At 42.4% G+C, this 25,074-nt stretch overlaps 1 protein-coding gene across 2 annotated transcripts in view; it reads right to left on the minus strand.

Annotated features, from left to right (window-relative positions):
• Positions 1-2,451: 2,451 nt before the first annotated feature.
• The window catches only part of LOC115162013 (alpha-tectorin), a 42,548-nt gene continuing 19,925 nt past the window's right edge, over positions 2,452-25,074 (minus strand). For both annotated transcript variants that reach the window (XM_029712920.1, XM_029712931.1), the window contains 13 exons: positions 24,384-24,541; positions 23,701-24,101; positions 22,986-23,182; positions 20,499-20,897; positions 19,878-20,161; positions 19,090-19,361; positions 18,773-18,892; positions 18,414-18,598; positions 17,364-17,533; positions 14,712-14,960; positions 13,704-13,866; positions 12,643-12,745; positions 2,452-3,130 (listed from right to left, as the gene is read on the minus strand). In XM_029712920.1, the coding sequence (XP_029568780.1) occupies positions 3,024-3,130; positions 12,643-12,745; positions 13,704-13,866; positions 14,712-14,960; positions 17,364-17,533; positions 18,414-18,598; positions 18,773-18,892; positions 19,090-19,361; positions 19,878-20,161; positions 20,499-20,897; positions 22,986-23,182; positions 23,701-24,101; positions 24,384-24,541 (2,808 nt within the window). In that variant the 3' untranslated portion in view covers positions 2,452-3,023. The remainder of the gene's footprint in view (positions 3,131-12,642; positions 12,746-13,703; positions 13,867-14,711; positions 14,961-17,363; positions 17,534-18,413; positions 18,599-18,772; positions 18,893-19,089; positions 19,362-19,877; positions 20,162-20,498; positions 20,898-22,985; positions 23,183-23,700; positions 24,102-24,383; positions 24,542-25,074) is intronic.

Genomic DNA, 25,074 nt, shown 5'->3' on the forward strand with positions numbered 1-25,074 from the left:
AAGTGGCCAGTGATTGGGTCTCCATGTAGGCAGCAGCCTCTCTGAGTTAGTAATTGCTGTTTAGCGGTCTGATGGCCTTGAGATAGAAGCTGTTTTTCAGTCTCTCGGTTCCCACTTAGATGCACCTGTACTGACCTCGCCTTCTGGATGGTAGTGGTTTGAAAAGGCAGTGGCTCGGGTGGTTGATGTCTTTGATGATCTTTTTTGCCTTCCTGTGACATCGGGTGCTATAGGTGTCATGAGGGCAGATAGTTTGTCCCCGGTGATACGTTGTGCAGACTGCACCACCCTCTGGAGAGACTTGCGGTTGAGGTCGGAGCGGTTGCCGTACCAGGCTGTGATACAGCCCAACAGGATGCTCTCGATTGTGGATCTGTAAAAGTTAGTCAGGGTTTTGGATGACAAGCCACATTTCTTCAGCCTCCTGAGGTTGAAGAGGCGCTGTTGCGCCTTCTTCACCACACTGTCTGCATGGGTGGACCATTTCAGTTTGTCATTGCCTTGTACGCCGAGGAACTTAAAACGTTCCACTTTCTCCAATGCTGTCCCTTCGATGTGGATAGGGGGTGCTCCCTCAGCTGTTTCCTGAAGTCCACGATCATCTCCTTTGTTTTGATGATGTTGAGTGAGAGGTTGTTTTCCTGACACCACACTCCGAGTGTCCTCACCTCCTCCCTGTAGGCCGTCTTGTCGTTGTTGGTAATCAAGCCCACTGCTGTTGTGTCGTCTGCAAACTTGAGATTGAGTTGGAGGCGTGCATGGCCACGCAGTTGTGGGTAAATAGGGAGTACAGGAGCGGGCTGAGCACGCACCCTTGTGGGGTCCAAGTGTTGAGGGTCAGCGAAGTGGAGATGTTGTTTCCTACCTTCACCACCAGGGGGTGGCCCGTCAGAAAGTCCAGGACCCAATTGCACAGGGTGGGGTTGAGGACCAGGGCCTCCAGCTTGATGATGAGCTTGGAGAGTACTATGGTGTTGAATGCTGAGCTGTAGTCAATGAACAGCATTCTCACATAGGTATTTCTTCTGTCTAGATGGGATAGGGCAGTGTGCAGTGTGATGGCGATTGCATCGTCTGTGGAACTGTTAGGCAGGTATGCAAACTGAAGTGGACCTAGGGTGGCCGGTAAGGTGGAGGTGATATGATACTTGACTAGTCTCTCAAAGCACTTCATGATGACAGAAGTGAGTGCTACAGGGCGGTAGTCTTTTAGTTCAGTTATCTTTGCCTTCTTGGGTACAGGAACAATAGTAGCCATCTTGAAGCATGTAGGGACAGCAGACTGGGATAGGGAGCGATTGAATATGTCCGTAAACACACCAGCCAGCGGGTCTACGCATGCTCTGAGGACCAACTGGGATGCCGTCTGGGCCAGCAGGTCTTGCTAGGGTTAACACATTTAAATGTTTTACTCACGTCGGCCACGGAGAGGGGGGGGGGGCAGTTCTTGGACACATCGAAAATCAGGATACCTGATGGCCCTCTGATAAATCTCCAATCCAAAGTTAAATCTAGAATTGGTTTCCTATTTCGCAACAGAGCATCCTTCACTCATGCTGCCAAACATACCCTCGTAAAACTGACCATCCTACCGATCCTCGACTTCAGCGATGTCATTTACAAAATAGCCTCCAATACCCTACTCAATAAATTGGATGCAGTCTATCACAGTGCCATCCGTTTTGTCACCAAAGCCCCATATACCACCCACCACTGCGACCTGTACGCTCTCGTTGGCTGGCCCTCGCTTCATACTCGTCGCCAAACCCACTGGCTCCAGGTCATCTACAAGACCCTGCTAGGTAAAGTCCCCCTTATCTCAGCTCGCTGGTCACCATAGCAGAACCCACCAGTAGCCCGCGCTCCAGCAGGTATATCTCACTGGTCACCCCCAAAGCCAATTCCTCCTTTGGCCGCCTCTCCTTCCAGTTCTCTGCTGCCAATGACTGGAACGAACTACAAAAATCTCTGAAACTGGAAACACTTTTCCTTTGAGTAAAACTCTCCTTGTCCTTTCCATCACCATGAAATGATGGGGGCAGATCCACTTTGTGATGTATCATTTTGTTAACATTGGGATGCGCCAGGTACCAGGCAGTACTCACAGAGGCTCCAGTGGTTTCTGCTCGTCCCTCGGGTCCTCTCAGCGGTGCAACGACGTCCTTGCGCACCTCCTCAGAGTCTGACATTTTCGTTTTAGCTGTTTGTTATTCCACTCACTTGTAGTTGTATAGTCTGTTTGTTAGTTTGTTTAGTTGTATTGTTCTTGGTCATGAATAGCAAGCTTCACAGCAGAGACTCATTCATTCACAGTCCATTTGCTAACTAGGTCAATGCTTTGGTAGGTAGCTATTGATGCAAAACAGCATAAAAGTCTAATTCCTAACAGAAAATGAAACCGCTGTCACCAATTATGCAAGGCATGGATATAAAGATGAGCCGAACAACTTCTGTCTTCAATGATAGGTATTTAATTTCCAATTGCTAGTTCCACATAAAACATATCATACATCAAAAGGCTAGTTCAAAGACAACCTGGGAACATGCATGAACTCCAATAACCTTTTCCCAAGACAAGTATTCTATGAAAGGATTACATCCTCTCCTGGCAAGTAGACATTAACCATACATCACTTTCTACATTGGGATAACATGGTTTCATGGTTGGCCTAGCGAAACATTGAATTTTAAATGCTCCGGGGTTGAGAATATTGCTAGCCTATATCCAAAGACCAAAAAGTTGAACAGGTAAACACAGTTACAATTTGCAGGAGGGGGAATTGCACTAAATCAAACATTAATTAACAATATTTCACAATATCACTGTATAGTTTTATCGACATCATTGTAAACCTCAACCCACACCACTCAAACATTATCACTATATCACCATTAACAATATTGCTGTGAAGGTTGATCTACTTCATTGTACACCTCAACACACACTCTACAATGTCTCTTCAGTCATACTGTCATATGCTGATTATTTTGTAACCGGACAGACCCATAGAGACAGATTGGTCCTAGATCAGTGTTGTGACACTCAGGAGGACGGAGAGCAGCAGGGTCACCAGGGAGCCAATCTGACCTGGGGCTCCATTCACTCTCTCTGGTATTGGAATCCACATATCTAAGGAGAAATCAAAACAGATCAGAGATCAGTTAGTCCAAAAAATAACAGTACTGAACAAAATAGTAATAATAATACATTTCATGTGTATAGCGCTTTTCATTACAGAGTTATCGCAAAGCTCTACTGAGGAATAAAAAAAAAAAAAGAATAAAAACAAATACATTTAGAATCAAGGCAAGTAAAATAGCAATAGTGAGCTTGGTGCTAAATACATTTAAGTGTGGTTTTTAAGGCCCGTTATAAAAGTTCTGAATGATGGAGAGAATCTCAGATGGTCAGGTGAGGGGCAAGGGAGCAGAAGGCTCGGTCCCCCATAGTTTGGAGACATGTCTTGGGGACTTGAAATAGTAGAGAGTGGCTGGAGCGGAGAGTGTGAGGTGGCTCGCTAATTGAGATGAGGTCACTGATGTAGTGAGGCTCAATCCATTTGAGGCTTTCAATACAAGCAAGACCATTTTTAAGTTGATCGTGTAGTTGACTGGTAGCCAGTGGAGTTGGGCGAGGATCGGGGGGGGGGTGTGGTCTGACTTCTTGGTCAGGACCCTGGCAGCACCTGTTCTTGATTAGTTTAAGCTTCTGTAAAAATTTGGCTGGGGGGCACCCAAACAGCGCATTGCCATAGTCGATCCGAGAGACGATGTATACTAACGTTCAAAAGTTTGAGGTCACTTAGAAATGTCCTTGTTTTTGAAAGAAGAGCAAATTTTTTGTCCACTAAAATGACATCAAATTGATCAGAAATACAGTGTAGACATCGTTAATGTTGTAAATGACTATTGTAGCTTTGAAACGGCAGATTTTTTATGGAATATCTACATAGGCGTACAGAGGCCCATTATCAGCAACCATCACTCCTGTGTTCCAATGGCACTTTGTGTTAGCTAATCCAAGTTTATCATTTTAAAAGGCTAATTGATCATTAGAAAACCCTTTTGCAATTATGTTAGCACAGCTGAAAACTGTTGTTCTGATTAAAGAAGCAATAAAACTGGCCTTCCTTAGTATAGTTGAGTATCTGGAGCATCAGCATTTGTGGGTTCCATTACAGGCTCAAAATGGCCAGAAACAAAAGACCTTTCTACTGAAACTCGTCAGTCTATTCTTGTTCTGAGAAATGAAGGCTATTCCATGTGAGAAATTGCCAAGAAACTGAAGATCTCGTGCAACGCTGTGTACTACTCCCTTCACAGAACAGTGCAAACTGGCTCTAACCAGAATAGAAAGAGGAGTTTGAGGCCCCGGTGCACAACTGACCAAGAGGACAAGTACATTTGAGTATCTAGTTTGAGAAACAGACGCCTCACAAGTCCTCAACTGGCAGCTTCATTAAATAGTACCCGCACCAGTCTAAATAGTAAAACACCAGTCTCAACATCAACAGCGAAGAGGCGACTCCGGGACGCTAGCCTTCTAGGCAGAGTTCCTCTGTCCAGTGTCTGTGTTCTTTTGCCCATCTTAATCTTTTCTTTTTTATTGGCCAGTCTGAGATATGGCTTTTTCTTTGCAACTCTGCCTAGAATGCCAGACTGGTGTTTTGCGGGTACTGTTTAATGAAGCTGCCAGTTGAGGACTTGTGAGGCATCTGTTTCTCAAACTAGACACTCTAATTAGAACGGTAGTGTAGGTGTGGATGAATTCCTCTGCATCTGGATGGGAGAGTGATGGTATGACCCAGGCAATTATGTTTTACATATTTGTTTAATGTGTGCATCGATGGACAGAGAAGGATCAAACTTGACTCCTAAGTTGGAGATGACAGAGGACAGGTGGATGTCCTGGTTGTTGATTGGGGAGGGAGATGTTTCCAGTACTGGTGACCTGCTTGGGTGTCCCAATAAGCATAGCCTCAGTCTTGCTACTGTTCAACTGGAGGAAGTTCTGTTTCATCCATGCCCCGATGTCCTTTAGACAGCTGCTGAGTCTTTCTAGGGTCAGAGATGGTGTCTACTTTTGTGTTGTAAACCTGGTTTCGTCAGTGTAGCAGTGGAAGTTGATGTTATAATATCTGAGGATTTGGCCAAGAGGGAGCAAGTAAATTAAAACAGGATAGGGACCAGCACTGACCCCTGTGACTGTAGACTCCTCTGATCTGGACTCTCTAAAAGGGATGTATTGTTTCCTATTGGAGAGGTAGGAGGAGAACCCGTTCAGAACTGTTCCAGAGACAGTAGTATGCTCTCTGATAAGCCGCAGGAGGATGATGTGGTCTACGGTGTCAAAAGCAGCACTGGGATCTAAGAGGAGGAGGATGCTGATCCATAATCATCAGCCATCAGTAGGTCGTTGGTAACTTTATCCAAAGCTGTTTCAGTGCTGTGCAAGGGCCGGAAGCCAGACTGGAAAACCTTGTACAACTGCACTTTCTCCAGTACTTTTGATAGGAAGAGGAGGTTGGAGATGGACCTGTAGTTGGATAGGATGTCCTGGTCAAGATTGGGTTTCTTCAGTAAGGGGGTGACAACAGCTGTTTTGAAAATCGATGGTACAGCAGGGACTTTTTGATCAGGGTGGTGACAAACAAGCAGGCTAGATGAGCAGTTTTGAGTAGGGGTGTAGGGAAAGGATCAAGGGAGCAAGTGGTGGCCTTCATTTTTGAGATGATTGAATGCACAGCAGCGGATGTGACTTCTGTAAAGTTGCCGAAGGGAGGGGCAGTCTGTTTTGGTGACTCAGGCTGTGGGGTGCTGGCTGTCTTAGAGGCCATTATATTTGTCCTGATGGTATCAATCTTTGTCTTTAAAAAATCTCAGAAGCGATTGCACTGCTCAGAGGAGGCTGCAGGAGAGCATAAGTTTGCAGGGTTGAAAAGGTGGTTAACCTCTCTGGGAAATGTGGGACGCTAGCCAACAGCCAGTGAAATAGCAGAGCACCAAATTCAAAACAACAACAATCTCATAATTCAAATTACTCACACATACTAGTATTATACACCATTTTAAAGATAGACTTCTCGTTAATGCAACCACACTGTCCGATTTCAAAAAGGCTTTACGGCGAAAGCATAGCATTAGATTATGTTAGGACAGTACCTAGACAAGAAAAACCACACCGCCATTTTCCAAGCAAGGAGAGGCGTCACAAAAACCAGAAATACAGCTAAAATGAATCACTAACCTTTGATGATCTTCATCAGATGGCACTCATTGGACTTCATCTTACACAATACATGTATGTTTTGCTCGATAAAGTTCATATTTATACCCCATTTTACATTAGCGTGTAATGTTCAGAAATGTTTTGCCTCCAAAACTTCGGTGAATGAGCACATCAATTTACAGAAATACTCATCATAAACTTTGATAAAAGATACAAGTGTTATGCACAGAATTATAGATAAACTTCTCCTTAATGCATCCGCTGTGTCAGATTTCAAACAAGCTTTACGGCGAAAGCACACTTTACAATAATCTGAGTACAGCGCTCAGACAACAAAACAAGCCATACAGATACCCGCCATGTTGTGGAGTCAACAGAAGTCAGAAATAGCATTATAAATATTCACTTACCTTTGATGATCTTCATTGGAATGCACTCCCAGAAATCCCAGTTCCACAATAAATGTTCGTTTTGTTCGATAAAGTTCATCTTTATGTCCAAATACCTCCATTTTGTTCGCGCGTTTAGTCCAGCACTACAAATTCACTAAGCGTGCGAGTTTAGTCCAGACGAAAAGTCAAAATAGTTACATTACAGTTCGTAGAAACATGTCAAACAATGTATAGAATCAATCTTTAGGATGTTTTTATCATAAATCTTCAATAATATTCCAACCGGACTATTCCTTTGTCTTTATAAATGAAAGGAAAGGTAGCTCGCTCTCACGGCTGCGTGCATGATTGAGCTCATGCCAATTTTCCAGACACCTGATACAATCAGCTCTTATTCTCTCCCCATTCACAGTAGAAGCCTGAAACAACGTTCTAAAGACTTTTGACATCTAGTGGAAGCCTTAGGAAGTGCGATATGACCCCACAGACACTGTTCATTGGATAGGCAATCACTTCAAAAACTACAAACCTCAGATTTCCCACTTCCTGGTTGGATTTTTTCTCGGGTTTTTGCCTGCCATATGAGTTCTGTTATACTCAGACATCATTCAAACAGTTTTAGAAACTTCAGATTGTTTTCTATCCAAATCTACTAATAATATGCATATTCCAAGCTACTCAATACTGCCCCCCTTTCCTAGAGAAGTTAATGGTAGGGCTAACTTTGTCATTGTCAATCGTGGCAGAGTAGAAGGCTGATCGTGCTGCTTTTAAGGCAACAGAGTAGCTTGCCTTGTGGTCTTTATAGGCCAGTAGGTGGACAGTGAGGCCATCCTTCCTCCGATGTCTCTCAAGCTTACTGCCATGAGTCTTCATTCTGTGCAGTTCATAAGTGAACCAAGGAGACGAGCGTTAGAATGTTACTTCACGTGTTTTTTCAGGGGCAAGGATGTTCAAAATATTACTCAGTGTGCTGTTATACAGATTGACCATGTCATCGAGGGCCAGCTCACTGCAGTCAAACTCAAAGGTGGGCTGCATGTGTTCCTGAAAGAGGGATTGGGTTAAGTTTCCTCAGGTTGCAGAATTGAATGGTCCTCTTTGGGCGGTAGAGAAGAGTTGGAGCGGTTAGAGACAGCGTCACAGCGTTGTGGTCAGAGATGCCTAGCTCGATGACATCCAAGTCAGAGGCAGGGACATCGCATTTTCATTGCATTTTGGTTGGTCCACTGTGCTCTGTGTTTACTGTATTGGCTTGGAGTGGGTGACGTCAATTGCCTGAGGGTCAGCCTGCAGAACTGGCAAGTGATCTTTATTGTCCAACTCCAGTGTGCATGCTGTACTGCTTGCACTGCGAGTGCACACAATAGACCTTAATTTGTGGATCAATTTCCTATGGCCTTGTCATCCTCGCCATCTGCATGTTTTCCATAGGATCCCGTATTGCATAAGGCTGTTCTTGAGCTCCGTGCACAGAGGTGTTTTAATCTGTTCAAAACTGTGTATAATTTTTTTTACATTTACATTTTTAGTCATTTAGCAGACGCTCTTATCCAGAGCGACTTACAGTAGTGAGTGCATACATTTCATTTCATGCATTTTTTTTGTTTTGTTTTTTGGCCCCCCGTGAGAATCGAACCCACAACCCTGGCATTGCACACACCATGCTGGCGTTACAAACACCATGCTCTACCAACTGAGCCACAGGGAAGGAAAGTTTCTGCCATTTCTTAATATTTGATCCTGCCATGCACGATGGCAACGTTCTTATCCCTTGCTTGCTAGCTAGCCAACTAGCCAGGGCTAACACAGTCACAGCCTTTGCAGAATAACAGCAAAGTACTTCCATTTGCGTTGGTTTAAAACCTCTAAAAGTGTAAGCTGTTGGGGGGGGGGGTACTAACATATAGAATTGTTTTTAGATGGTCATGGATCATTTAGCTATTTGATTTTGAATTTTAGGACTGCTTTAGGTATCCCCAAAAAATATAGAACAATTATTTGATAAAATACTGACTTTGGCCTTTACTACTATAGCCCATAGAAACGCATTGAATAAGACATTCATAAATGGCAAAAATACAGTAAAAAAAGAAATCATAAGGAATACGTTTTTGAAGTGTCTGTCCTATATCTAGGAGATACTGTATAAGAAAGCTCAGGATATATCCAGTACCAGTCAAAGGTTGACACACCTACTCATTCCAGGGTTTTTCTTTACTTTTCTATTTTCTACATTAAGTGAAGACATCTAAACTATGAAATAACGCGTATTGAATAATGTAGTAACCAAAAAAGTGTTAAACAAATCAAAATATGTTTTATATTTAAGATTCTTCAAAGTAGCCACCCTTTGCCTTGATGACAGCTTTGCACACTCTTGTCATTCTCTCAACCAGCTTCATGAGGTACTGTAGTCACCTGGAATTAATTTAATTTAACTATTGTGCCTTGTTTGATGTTAATTTGTGGAATTCCTTAATGCGTTTGAGCCAATCAGTTGTGTTGTGACAAGGTAGGGGTGGTATACAGAAGATAGCCATATTTGGTAAAATACCAAGTCCATATTATGGCAAGAACAGCTCAAATAAGCAAAGAGAAACAACAGTCCATTACTTTAAGACATGAAGGTCAGTCAAGAACTTTGAAAGTTTCTTCAAGTGCAGTCACAAAAACCATCAAGCGCTATGTTGAAATTGGCTCTCATGAGGACCACCACAGGAAAGGAAGACCCAGAGTTACAGTTGAAGTCTACATACACCTTAGCCAAATTTACATTTACATTTTAGTCATTTAGCAGACGCTCTTATCCAGAGCGACTGCATACATTTCATTTCATGCATTTTTTTTTTTTTTTGTACTGGCCCCCCGTGGGAATCGAACCCACAACCCTGGCGTTGCACACACACAATGCTGGCATTGCAAACACCATGCTCTACCAACTGAGCCACAGGGAAGACCCTGTCTGAGGACATTTAAACTCAGTTTTTCACAATTCCTGACATTTAATCCTTGTAAAAATTCCCTGTCTTAGGTCAGTTAAGATAACCACTTTATTTTTAGAATGTGAAATGTCAGAATAATAGTAGAGAGAATGATTAATTTCAGCTTTTATTTCTTTCATCACATTCCCAGTGGGTCAGAAGTTTAAATACACTCAATTAGTTTTTGGTAGCATTTCCTTTAAATTGTTTAACTTGGGTCAAACGTTTTGGGTAGCCTTCCACAAGCTTCCTAAAATAAGTTGGGTGAATTTTGGCCCATTCCTACTGACAGAACTGGTGTAGTTTTTTTTTTTAGTCAGGTTTGTAGGCCTCCTTGCTCGTACACACTTCTTCAGTTCTGCCCACAAATGTTCTATAGGATTGAGGTCAGGGCTTTGTGATGGCCACTCCAATACCTTGACTTTGTTGTCTTTAAGCCATTTTGCCACAACTTTGGAAGTATGCTTGAGGTCGTTGTCCATTTGGAAGACCCATTTGTGACCAAGCTTTAACGTCCTGACTGATGTCTTGAGATATTGCTTCAATATATCCACATACTTTTCCTCCCTCATGATGCCATCTATTTTGTGAAGTGCACCAGTCCCTCCTGCAGCAAAGCACCCCCACAACATGATGCTGCCACCCCTGTGCTTCACGGTTGGGATGGTGTTCTTCGGTTTGCAAGCCTCCTCCTTTTTCCTCCAAACATAACGATGGCCATTATGGCCAAACAGTTCTATTTTTGTTTCATCAGACCAGAGGACATTTCTCCAAAAAGTACAATCTTTGTCCCCATGTGCAGTTGCAAACTGTAGTCTGGCTTTTTTAATGGCGGTTTTGGAACAGTGGCTTTTTCCTTGCTGAGCGGCCTTTCAGGTTATTTCAATATAGGAATCATTTTACTGTGGATATGGATACTGTTGTACCTGTTTCCTCCAGCATCTTCACAAGGTCCTTTGCTGTTTTTCTGGGATTGATTTGCACTTTTCGCACCAAAGTAAGTTCATCTCTAGGAGACAGAATGCGTCTCCTTCCGGAGCTGTATGACGGCTGTGTGGTCCTGTGATGTTTATACTTGCGCACTATTGTTTGTACAGATGAACGTGGTACCGTCATGCATTTGGAAATTGCTCCCAAGGATGAACCAGACTTGTGGAGGTCTACAATTTTTTTTTCTGAGGTCTTGGCTGATTTCTTTTGATTTTCCCATGATGTCAAGCAAAGAGGCACTGAGTTTGAAGGTAGGCCATGAAATACATCCACAGGTACACCTCCAATTGACTCACATGATGTAAATTAGCCTATCAAAAGCTTCTAAAGCCATGATATTACTTTCTGGAATTTTCTAAGCTGTTTAAAGGCACAGTCAACTTAGTGTATGTAAACTTCTGACCCACTGGAACAGTGAACAATTGTTGGAAAAATTACTTGTGTCATGCACAAAGTAGATGTCCTAACCGACTTGCCAAAACTATAGTTTGTTAACAACAAATTTGTGGAGTGGTTGAAAAATGAGTTTTAATGACTCCAACCTAAGTGTATGTAAACTCCCTTTTTCAGGACCCTGCCTTTCAAAGATAATTAGTAAAAATCAAAATACACCTCCAGGCTGTATAGGGGCTATTTAACCAAGGAGAGTGATGGAGTGCTGCATCAGATGAGCTGGCCTCCACAATCACCTACCCTCAACCCAATTGAGATGGTTTGGGATGAGTTGGACCGTAGAGTGAAGGAAAAGCAGCCAACAAGTGCTCTGCATATGTGGGAATTCCTTCAAGACTGTTGGAAAAGCATTCCTCATGAAGCTGGTTGAGAGAATGCCATGAGTGTGCAAAGCTGTCATCAAGGCAAAGGGTGGCTACTTTAAAGAATCTAAAATCTAAAATATATTTTGATTTGTTTAACACTGTTTTGTTTACTACATGATTCCATGTGTGTTATTTCATAGTTTTGATGTCTTCACTATTATTCTACAATGTAGAAAAGTGAAAATTTAAAAAAAACCTAGAATAGGTATGTCCAAACTTTTGACTGTATATATTATAGTTTCTTTTTTACACATACTTAACCCCATATTTTTGGGGCAAAAAAACACCTCCATACTTCCATTCATTTGTATGGGTTACCTTCAGACACGTCCCGTGACACTTGTGGGGTCATATAGCAAAGCGGAGTAGTCTCCCCCATAATGAGGAAGGCCGACATTGGATTGAGACTCAGCCCATGCAAAAAAAACTGATATCTCTATCTTCAATTGATGGATTTTGATGGGGATTATTGTATTATGTTACTTAGATTGACGCACGGGTGTGTCAATCAGTGGAGGCTGCTGAGGGGAGGATGGCTCATAATAATGGCTGGAACTGAGCAAATGGAATGGCATCAAAGACACGCTCCGGCCATTACCACAAGCCCGTGCTCCCCAAATAAGGTGCCACCAACCTCCTGTGGCATCAATAGACTCTTAAGGATTAAGCGGTTTTCTATTGACATTCATTTGGAGACATCCATAACAATGAGCTGATGATGCCCAATTTTGCCTTGACTCTCGTCGACACTGGTCATCGCTGTTTATTATCTATGCATAGTCACTTCACCCCTACCTACATGTACAAATTACCTCTAAATTCATGTTCATCACTCCAAAAAAATATGTGTCTGCAAAAACAAACCAATTGCTACCTAGCTAGCTACGTTTTTCTTTGTTGGACTTGCATTTATCCAATTTAGTTTTGTGTGGTTGTTGGTTTAGCTTTCTGTAACTTTATAGCAAGTATGGTCTGCATGTGTAGGTGCATATTGCGTCATGATTGCAAGGTGTCCCGATATCTTTTCCAACTGTCCCAAAATCTTTTCTAACTGTCCCGTTATCTGGTTTTAATGTCTATTCTAGAATGCCCTTCTCGCCAATCAGAAACGAGTATTCAACAATGCTGTGGTTATTTTCAATTTGTGCAGTTGGTACGGGATACCATATTGTGTATTCTGTTTAAAATATCATATTTTAAGGCCAGAAATACACAGCGATAAATATTACCTCTGTCTCTTCCATTCAAAACCAGAGGTCCCATGGAAATGGCAGCGATGTCGTGGTAGGACACGTCCCTGCGTCCTCTGTGGTGGTACCCGGGATAGCAGTGCTGCAGGACACAGAAACAAGATGGCAGACTGTATTACCATGTTTAGGCTATGGACTACTTGAGTTTCCTCCAAATGACTACTGTTTGTAAACAAGTTAAACTTATCTAGGATGATTCCATAACATATTTTTAAATGTAACTATTTGTAAGTGGTTGTCTTGGCTATTTGACATTAACTCACAAAAGTGAGAGGATTATCTAACATCAGCTGATTTTGGAGAAAAATATCAAAGTTCAACAACAACAAAAATAAATCCACATCAAAGGCATCAACAAGATGCTTGACTTCCGGCGTGTGGAGGGCAGACCTGGGTAAATTAAAAAATAAAATAATTTAGTTGCATTTTAAAGGAGCAATCTCCAGTTGATACATCCATTTTAGGATTTATAAATTAATGATATGTACCCATTGATTCTTTACGAATATCACTTATTAATGCCTCATGAGATTCATTAAACTGTTCTACCCCATCAGAACCCCAAAATGTAAGGTTTTGTACACCAATTTTTTTAAACTAATTAAATGTAAAAAAAACACTGTATAGCCTCAAAACATGGTTAAAAATATACTTTTTATATCATGGATGGTCAGTACTTGCATCCTTTGCTCTGTTTATCAATTTGAGAGTGTTTACATTTCTTCAGCCCCATCCCTCAGCTTTTTACCGAAACAGTGGCAGGGAAAACACTTTGATATTGTTTCAACTGTGGATTGCCACTTTAACATAAAGCTTTGAGCTTGCCTGGTACAATGGAATCAACAATGGAATAGTCGCAAAAGAGCAAACCACACACATCTGGCAGTCCAGACAGGCTCAATTAAATGCCCAAAGTATTTGAAAGTAAACAAATGCTCTTTTAACCCTGGGACCGGTTTCATTTGTGCCTTACACAATGTTTTCAAACGTTTTGCAAAATGAACATGGCCCAGGTGTGTTGGGGAGGGGAGGAGACTCACAGTGGTGCAGTCGTTGCGGTGCAGCAGACACAGGTGGACCTGGCAGTGCAGGAAGACACTGGAGGAGTTCCTGGTGAAGGTGAACATCCGGAAGGAGAAGTGGGCCGATGTGGAGACGCCATTTTGGATAAGCTCCACCGTGCTGTCCTCAGGGTTAGGGCACCTGGAGTAAACAAGGAAGCAGGGGAGGAAATGGGAGGAGGAAGTGAAGGAGGAAGTAAATGATAAATTATGCTGTTATTTTCGCTTTCTAAATAAAATGTCATTTTGGTGATTACATTAGGATGGTTTAACAGTCAAGCATTTATCAATATCTCAACTATTTTGTTCCATCAAGTGTATTTTCCTTGTTAAATAAATACAATTTTAGTTGACCAAGAAATTACATCCTGTTAAACTGCGTGGTTGTTTTGGACCTCGTACCGATTGCTAGCGTCATTTTAAGATGTCTGGCTTGAAAATCAGCAAGACACCACCCAAACTAGATCAAACCAGACTCATCTGGCCAAGTCACATCATGTGATATTCTATTGCGATCTAGTGGATGAATTGAGAATCCGACATGAGATCTGATTACATCAGCGAAAAGGTTATGACTAAAGCTTTCTCCTCACACGTATATAGTTCCTGTAAGGCGAAAATGAAAGCATGGGACGTTGCACAAGTCCCGCACTTTTAAAATGGCTGTGTTCCCATGGGAATTTGTGCATGTTTAGAGCGCCACCCATAGCTACAGGAAGTAGTTTGTCAGGGGGTGGGGGGGGGGTTGGGTTGCTGAGAATGTTTTGTTCAATTCTGATTATTCAGGACCCCTACTTCTCGTAGCTATGGCACCACCATAAGTTAAAAGTTATGACCATTTTTGTTTTGTTTTGATCCTTTTGGAATGGTAATTGGTGACATTTTTTATATCAAACCTACACTTTCAAATCTCTTATTCCCAACTTGGGGACAATTTGTGGCTCTGAACATGCTAACATTTCCCTGGTAAACATAATGTCTCCATACTCTCCAGCAATAAGATTCCAGCGGACGGCGTAGCTTGGGTCGTTCACAGGCGTGGCCCAACAGGAGTCCAGCACAGTGGAGATCTGATGACCGTCCACTCCGTCCACCTGCACGGCCACATAGATCTGCTGGTCAATCTCCACCTTGATGTGAGAACCGGATAACGGGTAGCGGAAGCCGGCATCCTGGTACGGGATCATCCGCATTTGGTAGTGGCCCTTGCCGGAGAGAAGCTTCTTGGTCACAATGCTATGGAGCAGAGGAACAAAAGGTTATTCAAATAACTAGACAAAACTCAGGGGTTGAAGATTAAAAAAATCCCATGACTGAAACAGAAGTCGATCTCAAACCGATTGTCTGAGGGGCCTAGTTATCCTCCCCTGCCATGTAAAAAAGTAATGACCATCATACTTTTAGGGAAAGAGTACATGTATTGTACATAAACTGCAAGTTTGATCTATTTCAGTACCCTTGCATAGGGGGTTCCAGGTTCCTCCTCTGGGATTTTTTTTATGTAGACGGTCTGAGAAGCTCCGTTCTGGTAACTTTTTAGAAGTAGTTTCTACTCTAAAATGAATGAAAATAAAATATAATTTCCACCTCCAGAAATGAGCCCAATAACATATTGGTAAAAAGTATTATTTTTAACATATTGGACAATGCATATAGACTATGCATGGTCTGTCTATATTATCACATGTGCTATTAGCAATAAGCATTATTACCTGTAGCCCAACTGATGCTGCATAGTCGCTATAAATACATATGCTGAAGCATGGGGTTTGTCCATATGCATTTACCCCATTGGACACAACATCCTGATTGTTAATATTATTCATTATTATTATTATTATTATTATTATTATTATTATTATTATTATTATTATTATACACTCGAAAAGTTATATATTTTTTTGTTTCTATTACGAAGTATGTCATTACCCTTTTAAGATGACATTGCCTCTTTAAGAGCTCTGTTGCACAGTTGCACCTTAAAACTACAATATTTAACTTTTCGGCGACCAGACCAAATTCACATAGAAATGTGAGTTGTACATCTGTCATTCTCATTGAAAGCAAGTCTAAGAAGTGGTAGATCACTTTTATATGTGCTATTTCTATGCTTTTTGTTCTTGGGTTATGTTTTTGCATCTTTTACTTTCGGTTTTGTACAGCAGCTGCAAAGAGTGGAAAATACGATAGTTTTGGTTATGGAAAATATATTTCACAGCTGTTTAGATGGTACAATGATTCTCTACACAATGACTGCTTGTTTTGTCACTTAAACTGAAATTAGACAAACTATTAGAATTTTTGCAACCAGGAAATGGCGGAGTGATTTCTGCATATTGCACCTTTAAGCATGCATGAAACTCTGGTTGAACCTGCATTTTTTTAAATGATGCCACACATTTTAAGAATAAAGAAATAAACGTGGTAGCAATGGAAAGCTGGGATCCCCAAAACTGCTTTCAAAACTTAATTGCATTAAGAATTGTTGTGCATTGACTGCTTGTCAGTATACGTTTTCCTCCCTATGGCTCTCGCAATTTGAATGAGCCTCGAGAATAATATTTATCTTGCATAGAACACACAACAACAAGCCGACTAGGTGAATATGTCAACTATTCTACTATGGGGTTGTCTGATTTTGTTTTAATAGTAACACTGGAAAGTTACATCGTTAGTGATGAAGTATAGGCTTTGAATTACTTTGCCAGCAGCTACAGCAGGCTACCCACCACTGTTTGAGTTGAGCGCTGGAGTGGTGCGCAGTATAGACTGTTTACTTCCTTTCATCTGAACATCAGTGTCAGCAACAATCATACATTTCAGTTCAGTGCACACAGCGTATGCACTGAACTCACCAGAATTCTCTTCCCCACAGTGACAGAGAACTTTAACCCTTATAAGACTATTCAGCTCATTTGTCATAATTAACTTAAAAGGGATACTGCGAGATTCTGGCTACCGTAACTGTAGACTTCAAGTCATTGCGCTAACACTAGTTAGTATAGGCTCGCAAAATTTGTTCCGTCATACAGCACGCAGAGACATACAAAATGGTATCCACGAGTGACTCTGGGTAAATAGAAAAATGCCCAGAATCCCGCCTAAAAAGGCCTAAAATAAAGGTTATTTGTAGAGCACATTTTATACAGGTAAAGCACAACCCAAATTGTTGTACATAAAAAGTATACTTTTATAAAAGGATTTAAAAATATATACTTTTAATATAAAAGGATCATTTGGATAATAGGATAACATGAGCATAAAACAGAGTTCCACTCACTGACTACAGAATATTAACAATGATATACTGTACAAGCACAGCCTCTTGAGCCTTAAATACGTCCTCCAGCTATGTTTTTTACTTTTCCTGTTGAAAAGCGATATTTTTTGGACACAACTGCAAACTTAAAGGAATAGGGCATTCAAGGAGTTGGTCTGATGGTCAGATGTGATGTCATCAGCCTCCCCCTTGCTTGAGATACAACTTGTGTCATGTCTGACCTGGACCACCTGTTGATATGTGTCCTTTGTTAAGTAAATAAGGTGTTACTTGAGGTGAAAAGGAGACTGGAGGAGAACTTTAACGCTAAAATCAATTCAATTCCAGTCATCATAGGCTGTTTGAGAGGGTGCTCTGACCTCTCTAGAGGGTTGAGATCCATGGTCATGGACAAGGACTGGTAGAGGGGGTACTCGCAGCAGAAGCGCAGGTTGAGGTGCCTCGCACGGCTGATTACCCCCGTCACCCCTCCGTGGGGTTCCACCTCACCCTGGACGTAGTTCTGATAGACGAAGTGAGTCCCGTTGCTCTGCAGAGAAAAAAACAACAAAATAAGAACATTTGTCTCATTCCAAAGAATCTCATTCCAAAACGCTCTATGTCCCTTTTCTGAAATGTTGGTAAATTAGCTTATGAATTTTTTTATTGTGTGTGTTTTCACTATCTAATCATGGCGTGTTCAATGACAGACATGTATTTGTTTGATATCTATCAGAGACAAATAAGCATGTTCTTTTGCAAAACGCTATATACAGTACAGTATCTGTCTCACTCTCAGAGAAATAAGTAGTACTGCTAGGTTTTACACAGTTAAATGTGACAAATAATTTTTTTTAGAAATAACTGTACAAATGACACATTTGTGACGTCAACATTAAAAACAAATCTATGCATTAATATGAGATCTGTACGTAAAACATTTACATTTGACATTTTAGTCATTTAGCAGATCTTATGATCTTATCCAGAGGGACTTACAGTTAGTGCATTGATCTTAACAAAAAAACATTTGAATACACATGTGAAATCAATGAATTAAAAATCGGAGAACATAAACATTTTAAACACACATGATGGCACCCATAAGCAATCATTTGTAATGGAAAAACACAAATGTGAAACATTGGTGGATATAGAATATTATAAATAAAATCTTCACTTGATGGGCACCTACTGTATGTAAGGATTTCATAGCACATTCATAAATTACAGTATACTGCATTTATGCAGTAAGAAGTCAACAACACTCGACAATGAAAAGTTCACAAATATTTATAATATGAATCATTATTTGGACTATGATTTGTATTTGTTGAGCCTTTTTTGAGCATTGGGTTGTCTGTGAAGTGCACTATGAGACTACATAATCTAAGTGATAATATCATGATTGAACTGTGAAAATACAGTACCGTAAGAGTTGTCCCACAGAGTTTGTTGTCGTTGTCGAAGTGGAACTCCAGGCGTCCATCCCGGACAGACCCGTTGCAGGTGGAGTCAGTGAGGTGCAGGACGTGGGGTGGGAAACCGGCTTCAAATAGCTGGCACCGGGACAGAGACATGATGCCTGAACTGCTGGAGCAAGACGTGACCGAATCTAAGGGCAGAGATGGACAAAGACCACGGATGAATCTCTAAAGTCTGTCCTCAGTTTCTCGTATCCTCTATACTCATCCTTCTTTTCGAAACATCAGAGGGAAGTGAATTTGCACAGGAGACGTGGGTTTCGTACGACGTCGGTCACATTGGCGAAGTGCTAGGGAAGTCTTACCGTAGCTTTCGTTGTTGGGCCGATGGTGGTTCTCGTCACAGAAACAGCCGTAGACGCCGTCCTGATCCCCACACCACTCATCGTCAGTACAGTTCAGATCATCGCAGGGGTCCGACTCCGCTAGAGAGAGAGAGGGAGGGAAAGAAGGAGGGAGAGTGTGATAGAGAAAGAGGGACAATTGGCAACAGTAACTACTACAGGGTTAACTAGAAATAGTATGGACAGACATTTGGAAAAGAACACTAATGCCTACTAATTGCCAATTTCTAAATTTTTCCATTTAGACAAAATGCCCCTAAAGACACCCGGACACTCACCACACAGCAGACCCGCGCGCCATTCTGGGACATCGAGACCCAGGATGGAACAGGACTCTTCATAGGCCGCCACGGCAGAACACAGCATCCCATTGGCAGGAGTGTATAAGCAAAGGTCGTAGACACAGGAAGTGAAGTAGGGCTGGGGGTCAGAGTGCAGGTGGCAGGCGCTGAAGGGGCCGGTAGTGTTTGTGATGATACTACACAGGTCAGTGTATTCCACACTGAAGGGACAGTCATCTCCGCCGCCTCTGTTATCAGAAGCCCCACATCTGGAAAAGGACATGTAGAAGAGTTAGTTAGTTATTTACTTGGTGAGTGAGTGGCTACATTACGATTCTGTACCCTTCTCCGACTAGTGTGAAGAATATGGTTGAAACTCCCTCCAGCCATGCTTGCACCATCCGATGCTTTTAAATACATGAGGGCGAGTGAACGAGAGCACACTTCTGGAGAAGGTTAGAGAGTCGGAAGGCAGCCAGTGAGTGACTGAGGTGAGTGACTGAGGTGAGTGCATGAATAGTCCTAGTACTTTATTATCTGTTAGGAAATAATGAAAACATTGCAGGAGAATAACAGTCACTGTACAATCATCTAATCCCTTGTGCTTCCGTTATGGATGAAAGTATGTATTTTCATTCTGCTAATAACTTCTGAATAATCTTCTTACGTTTTTTAATGAAATTATACATACTATGGCATATTTTGAATAAACTGAATTTCAATAAAGGTTGTTTCCCCAGAAGCCTTAGTTGTTTCAAAGCCTGACAACAACAGTAGCAGCTCACCCTGGCCGGCTAGTGTCTGCCTTCCAACCGTCACCAAAGTCGTTGTCACTCAGCGCCGGCGTGCCATTGGGCAGGACTTTGTCATCTTCCGGGTCACCGTTGAGGTTGCCGCACATCCCGCACACTGCACCGTGGTGGCTCTGGCCCAGCCTGACCATCAGGGTGCTACGGCCATCAAACTGGACCGTCAGGTCACTGGAGTTGAGCATCACGAAGCCCCGCTCCCGCACCACTCCGGCAATGGAGCCGATGGAGGAGGGGATAGAGACCTCGCTCCCGTCCACCTGACCGAGAGAAAAGGGTGAATGTCGGAAAGAGATTTGAGGTTATTGGAAAAGACCTCAGGCCTAGACTTGACTAGTTTGATAGAGGATAGTTGACGACAAATAGACCTCAAGAAGCTTTTGTCCTTGTAAGCAAGAAAATAAGTATTTGTAGGTAGTGTGAACAATGCAAAAGCATGAGGGCAAAAACTTGTGGTTGGGGAAGGCTTGGCGACTACCATCTTGAAGGGCTCTATAATAAAAGTCTCATATCATTGCTAAAAACCGACAGATTGGTACCTAACTAGTCACACTTTTATCAACTATAAGAGTGTTATTTGGATATTAGTGCATTTACCATCACGCTCTTGCTCTGTCCAATTGAGACATGGGTCTCCTCCCCTCCATGGGACAGCCACACATCCACCAGCGACACAAACGAGACAAGGTTGTTGCCACGGTGACGGTTGGTGGCCACCACACGGAACGTGAGGCCATTAATGGAGTGGTTGGAACAGGTCCTGGCGATGTCATAGGAGCAGGTGCCCTGGAAATGGGCCACGGCCCCGTCAAAAGTGATGTAATGGGGGTCGCCCCAGACCGTGCAAGTGGACAAGGCGTCGAAGCAGCCCAGGTGGCCATTTTTTATGGTGCACTCCTGGGTGGGGGTGCAGGATGCGGCAGAGCAGCGGAGGTCATTTGGGGCGTAGCACTCACAGTGTCGTGAGCAGCCTTGGGTCCAGAAAGACTCACTAACCTGAAGTACAAAAAAACAGTGTGGATGCGACGCAAAATACAGGCTACAGTACACCATGTTCATATAACAACGTCTCTACAGTTACACCTAGCTATTTAAAATGACATCGGGATTAAATCAAAGAGTAAATACAGTTTGAAATGAATGAAGTAGGCCTACTTGCATAAAATAAACTGGACATAAAAATACTGATGATTTCTATCAACCTTTCGGAAATGTAGCAAGGTACTGTTTTATTTTGATTCAGCAGTGATCTAATGGACTGGCCTGGGTCAATCAGGTCACCTTAGGGGTCATCATTTATTTCTGAATACATTTTCTACCGTAATATTGTCTTCATATTTTACCATGACTAGAGCTATGTTGGTATATTATTTCAAAAAGCACTGGAGTGCAAATCCATCTGTCCCCTGAGTTTAGCAGAGTTGATATGAGAAAATATGACGATAAGAATTATAGAATCAGAATGGTTTGTTCCATTTCCGATGAACCTGTTGCATCCCTGACTTTCTTTCTCTCTCCTTCTGCATCAATGGGAAGTGGTTTGTATTTTCCAGCTATGCTAATCCTGTCATAAAAATTATGTAATTATCACTACAGAGAAGTGAAATATGTTCCTTGTCAACTTTATTAATATTTATTGTACTAGCTACATTGGGAATTCCGTGTGTTAAGAATGTTATCTTTGTACTCGAGCTCAATGGAATGTTCACCTTAGTCTGAACACGAGCTGCTAACTCTTGTGTTGTTTTTAGCATTTGCTGCAGCATAGAGTGCTATGCAACTTAGCATGTTAGTATATTAGCTATGCTGTAAGCTATTTCCTTTGGTAAAACGAGCAGTCGTATTCTCACTGGTCAGACCCTGACTGAGGGTTGGTTATATGACTTTATTATCCAACAGGCACGGATGCAGTTTAGACACTGAACTGAAAGCCTGCTTATGCAGGCATGGTACTTTTTCTATTTGAAAATGGCAAATGTTTTTTATAAATGCATTTTCATATTATCTTGTGTACGTATTACACTGAGTGTACAAAACATTAGGAACACCTGCTCTTTCCATGACATAGACTGACCGGGTGAGTCCAGGTGAAAGCTATGATCCATTGATGTCACTTGTTAAATCCACTTCAATCAGTGTATATGAAGGGAGACAGGTTAAAAAGGTATTTTTAAGGCTTGAAACAATTGAGACATGGATTGTGTGTGTGCCATTCAGAGGGTGAATGGGCAAGACAAAAGATTTAAGTGTCTTTGAACGCGGTATGGTGGTACTGTAGGTGCCAGGCACACCGGTTTGAGTGTGTTAAGAACTGCAATGCTGCTCAGTTTTTCAACACTCAACAGTTTCCCGTGTGTATAAAGAATGGTCCACCATTCAAAGGACATCCAGTGTAACAGTGTAGGTTCTGTCCTTCTCTTTGCCCCAACCTTGGCTCGAACCAGGGACCCTTGCACACATCAACAACTGACAACCCACGAAGCATCGTTGCCCATCGCGCCACAAAAGCCGCGGCCCTTGCAACGCAAGGGGAACAACCACTTCAGGTCTCAGAGCGAGTGACGTCACTGATTGAAATGCTATTAGCGCGCACCACCGCTAACTAACTAGCCATTTCACATCGGTTACACCAGCCACCTTGACACAACTGTGGGACACATTGGAGTCAACATGAGCCAGCATCCCTGTGGAACGTTTTCGACACCTTGTAGAGGGCCATGCCCTGACGAATTGAGGCTCTTCTGAGGGCAAAATGGGGTGCAAATCAATATTAGTACGGTGTTTCTAACGTTTTGTACACTCAGTATATATGGTGTATGTAACTTGTGGTGCCACGCATGCATTGCATGTGCACAATTATTTACTTGATCTTGACTTCTGCTCTAATGGGAGAATGTGCAGATGTAGTTGAGACACAATGAACTGAAAGAATGTTGTTTATATTTCTGTAACTCAATATGCAGAGGCAGGAAAAACTCAGATCCGTCAAGAAAGTCTTTGCGGTGTCACCCTTGACCTTTACTCTACATACAACACAGACCGAAACCTATTCCACTGGCATAAACTATGAGATGAGTAACTCACATCGTAGTAGAAGCCATCGTACTGGCAGCCACAGCTATCTACGGGGACACAGTGCCTCCCGCTCCTGAGGTAACCGTTGTCACAGAAGCATCCCTCGGAGCAGCTCTGCTCGCAGCTGGCATTAATGCTGCTGACACAGGTGTGCCCACAGTCTGTTCCACAGAGCTCATAGTGGCTATTTGCTGGGCACTCAATATCTGCACATGCAGAGAGAGAGAGAGAGAGAGAGAGAGAGAATGAGAAAATCACCTGGAGACTACGTAAAGCCTTAGTCATACAGTTGCAATGACTGAAAAGATTCCACACTGCGTGATGTTGACAAAACAATTGTTACAATGCGTGGTTAACTGCAATTTCTTTTAAGTGTTGGAACTTATGTGATACTTTAAAATATGTGCGATATTTTATTGTCCCCAATGTACATTAGATAAATACCAGACATTCTACAAATTTGTTGATGTGAAAGCTTCACAACTTGAGATTTTGTTATTAAAACTCAAGGGGCTGTCTTTAGAATACAATCAAACTTGCAAGTGTGCATGAAGTACATGGTTCAGGAAAAAAAACTGGCTTTTCACTCTACATAAAATGCAGAATGACGTATATACAGTACTGTATGAGGTTTTGGGTCCTACCATATTACCACAAAGGTTACACCACAGAATATGTTAGGTCCTATCTACCAATCTAAAGTTGAAGACAATTTGTCACTCACTGCAGGTGGTGTTCTGTCTCCAGGGGTAGATCCTGACGTTGGTTGACTGACAGGTGCTCACATACGTCTGGATAGCCCTGCAAAGAACATCCTGCTCTCTGTTCCCCGACAGACACACGTCAAACACGCAGTCGCGGAAGTAGGGCTCGGGGTCCACCTGGCCGTGGCAGAAGCTCAGGGGTCCCTCAACGTCCCTGATGACCTCACACCGGGCGCGGGCGGGGCTCGGGTTGTGGCATTGTGGACAGGAGGCTCCGCAGCCATCGCTGCAGGTGTAGTTGCCCTCCACCTTCCAAGAATTCCCAAACTGGGAGGGAGTGGACGCCGGCGTTCCGGAGGGGGTGAGGAAGTCGTCGTTGCGATTGCCATTAAAGTTTCCGCACAGGCCACACGTCATTCCGCTGTTATAATGATAATAGTTGATATGGTGAATCACAGATATAAGAAAGAACTGTTTAAAGCGGTTAAATACAAACTTTTCCATTGTTAGGTTTTATTCCGTACTTTAGGCAGAGTTGGGGTCAATTTCGTTTTCTGAACTGAAAACTAAATTGACCACAACCCTGACTTAAGAATTTGAAACATCAATCCGTTTATTAGACAAATTATGTGTGCACTGATTGCAGAGATCATGATGGTTTTACATTCGCCACCACTACCACCAAAGTGTACCTAACACACACCTGTAGTTGGAGGGGACAGAGATAGACACCGCGCTCGAGCCGTCGTAACTGACACTCAGGCCGAAATCGGAGTTGACAAACGTGCGGAGTCCACTCGCGTAGATGGACACCCGTCCACCATGCAAAAGGATAGGCAGGTTGCTGGTCACGCCATCAATCTGAAAAGACAATTAAAGTAATGTCTTTCGATGTGGAATAACAGCAATAGTATTTCTCAATGTTGTTCATCATCGTCTCTGGTATTTGTCAAATAGATGAGGAATGTAATCAACAGAGATGTTGTCACGTCCTCACCAGTAAAGGGGTTGTTTGTTCTTATAGTTTGGTCAGGACGTGGCAGGGGGTATTTGTTTAATGTGGTTCAGGGTGTGTTTGTGTATGTGTTCATGTAGAGGGGGTATTTGGTTTATATGGTTTGGGGTGGTTGTGTATGTAGAGGGGTATTTGATTTATTAGTCCAGGGTTTGGTTATGTTTCTATGTTAGCTTATTTCTATGTTCTGTCTAGGCGTTTGTATTTCTATGTTTTGGTTATGGGGATTGGGGCCTTCAATTGGAGGCAGCTGTCTATCGTTGCCTCTGATTGAAGGTCCAATATTTAGGAGTGTGTTTGTTTTGGGAATTGTGGGAGATTGTTTCTTGTTTTGCGGTGTTCCTGACGAGACTCTCTAGTTCGGTTGTTTTTGTATACG

This window comes from Salmo trutta, chromosome 2 (assembly GCF_901001165.1).
Source record: "Salmo trutta chromosome 2, fSalTru1.1, whole genome shotgun sequence".
Taxonomy (NCBI): Eukaryota; Metazoa; Chordata; class Actinopteri; order Salmoniformes; family Salmonidae; genus Salmo; species Salmo trutta.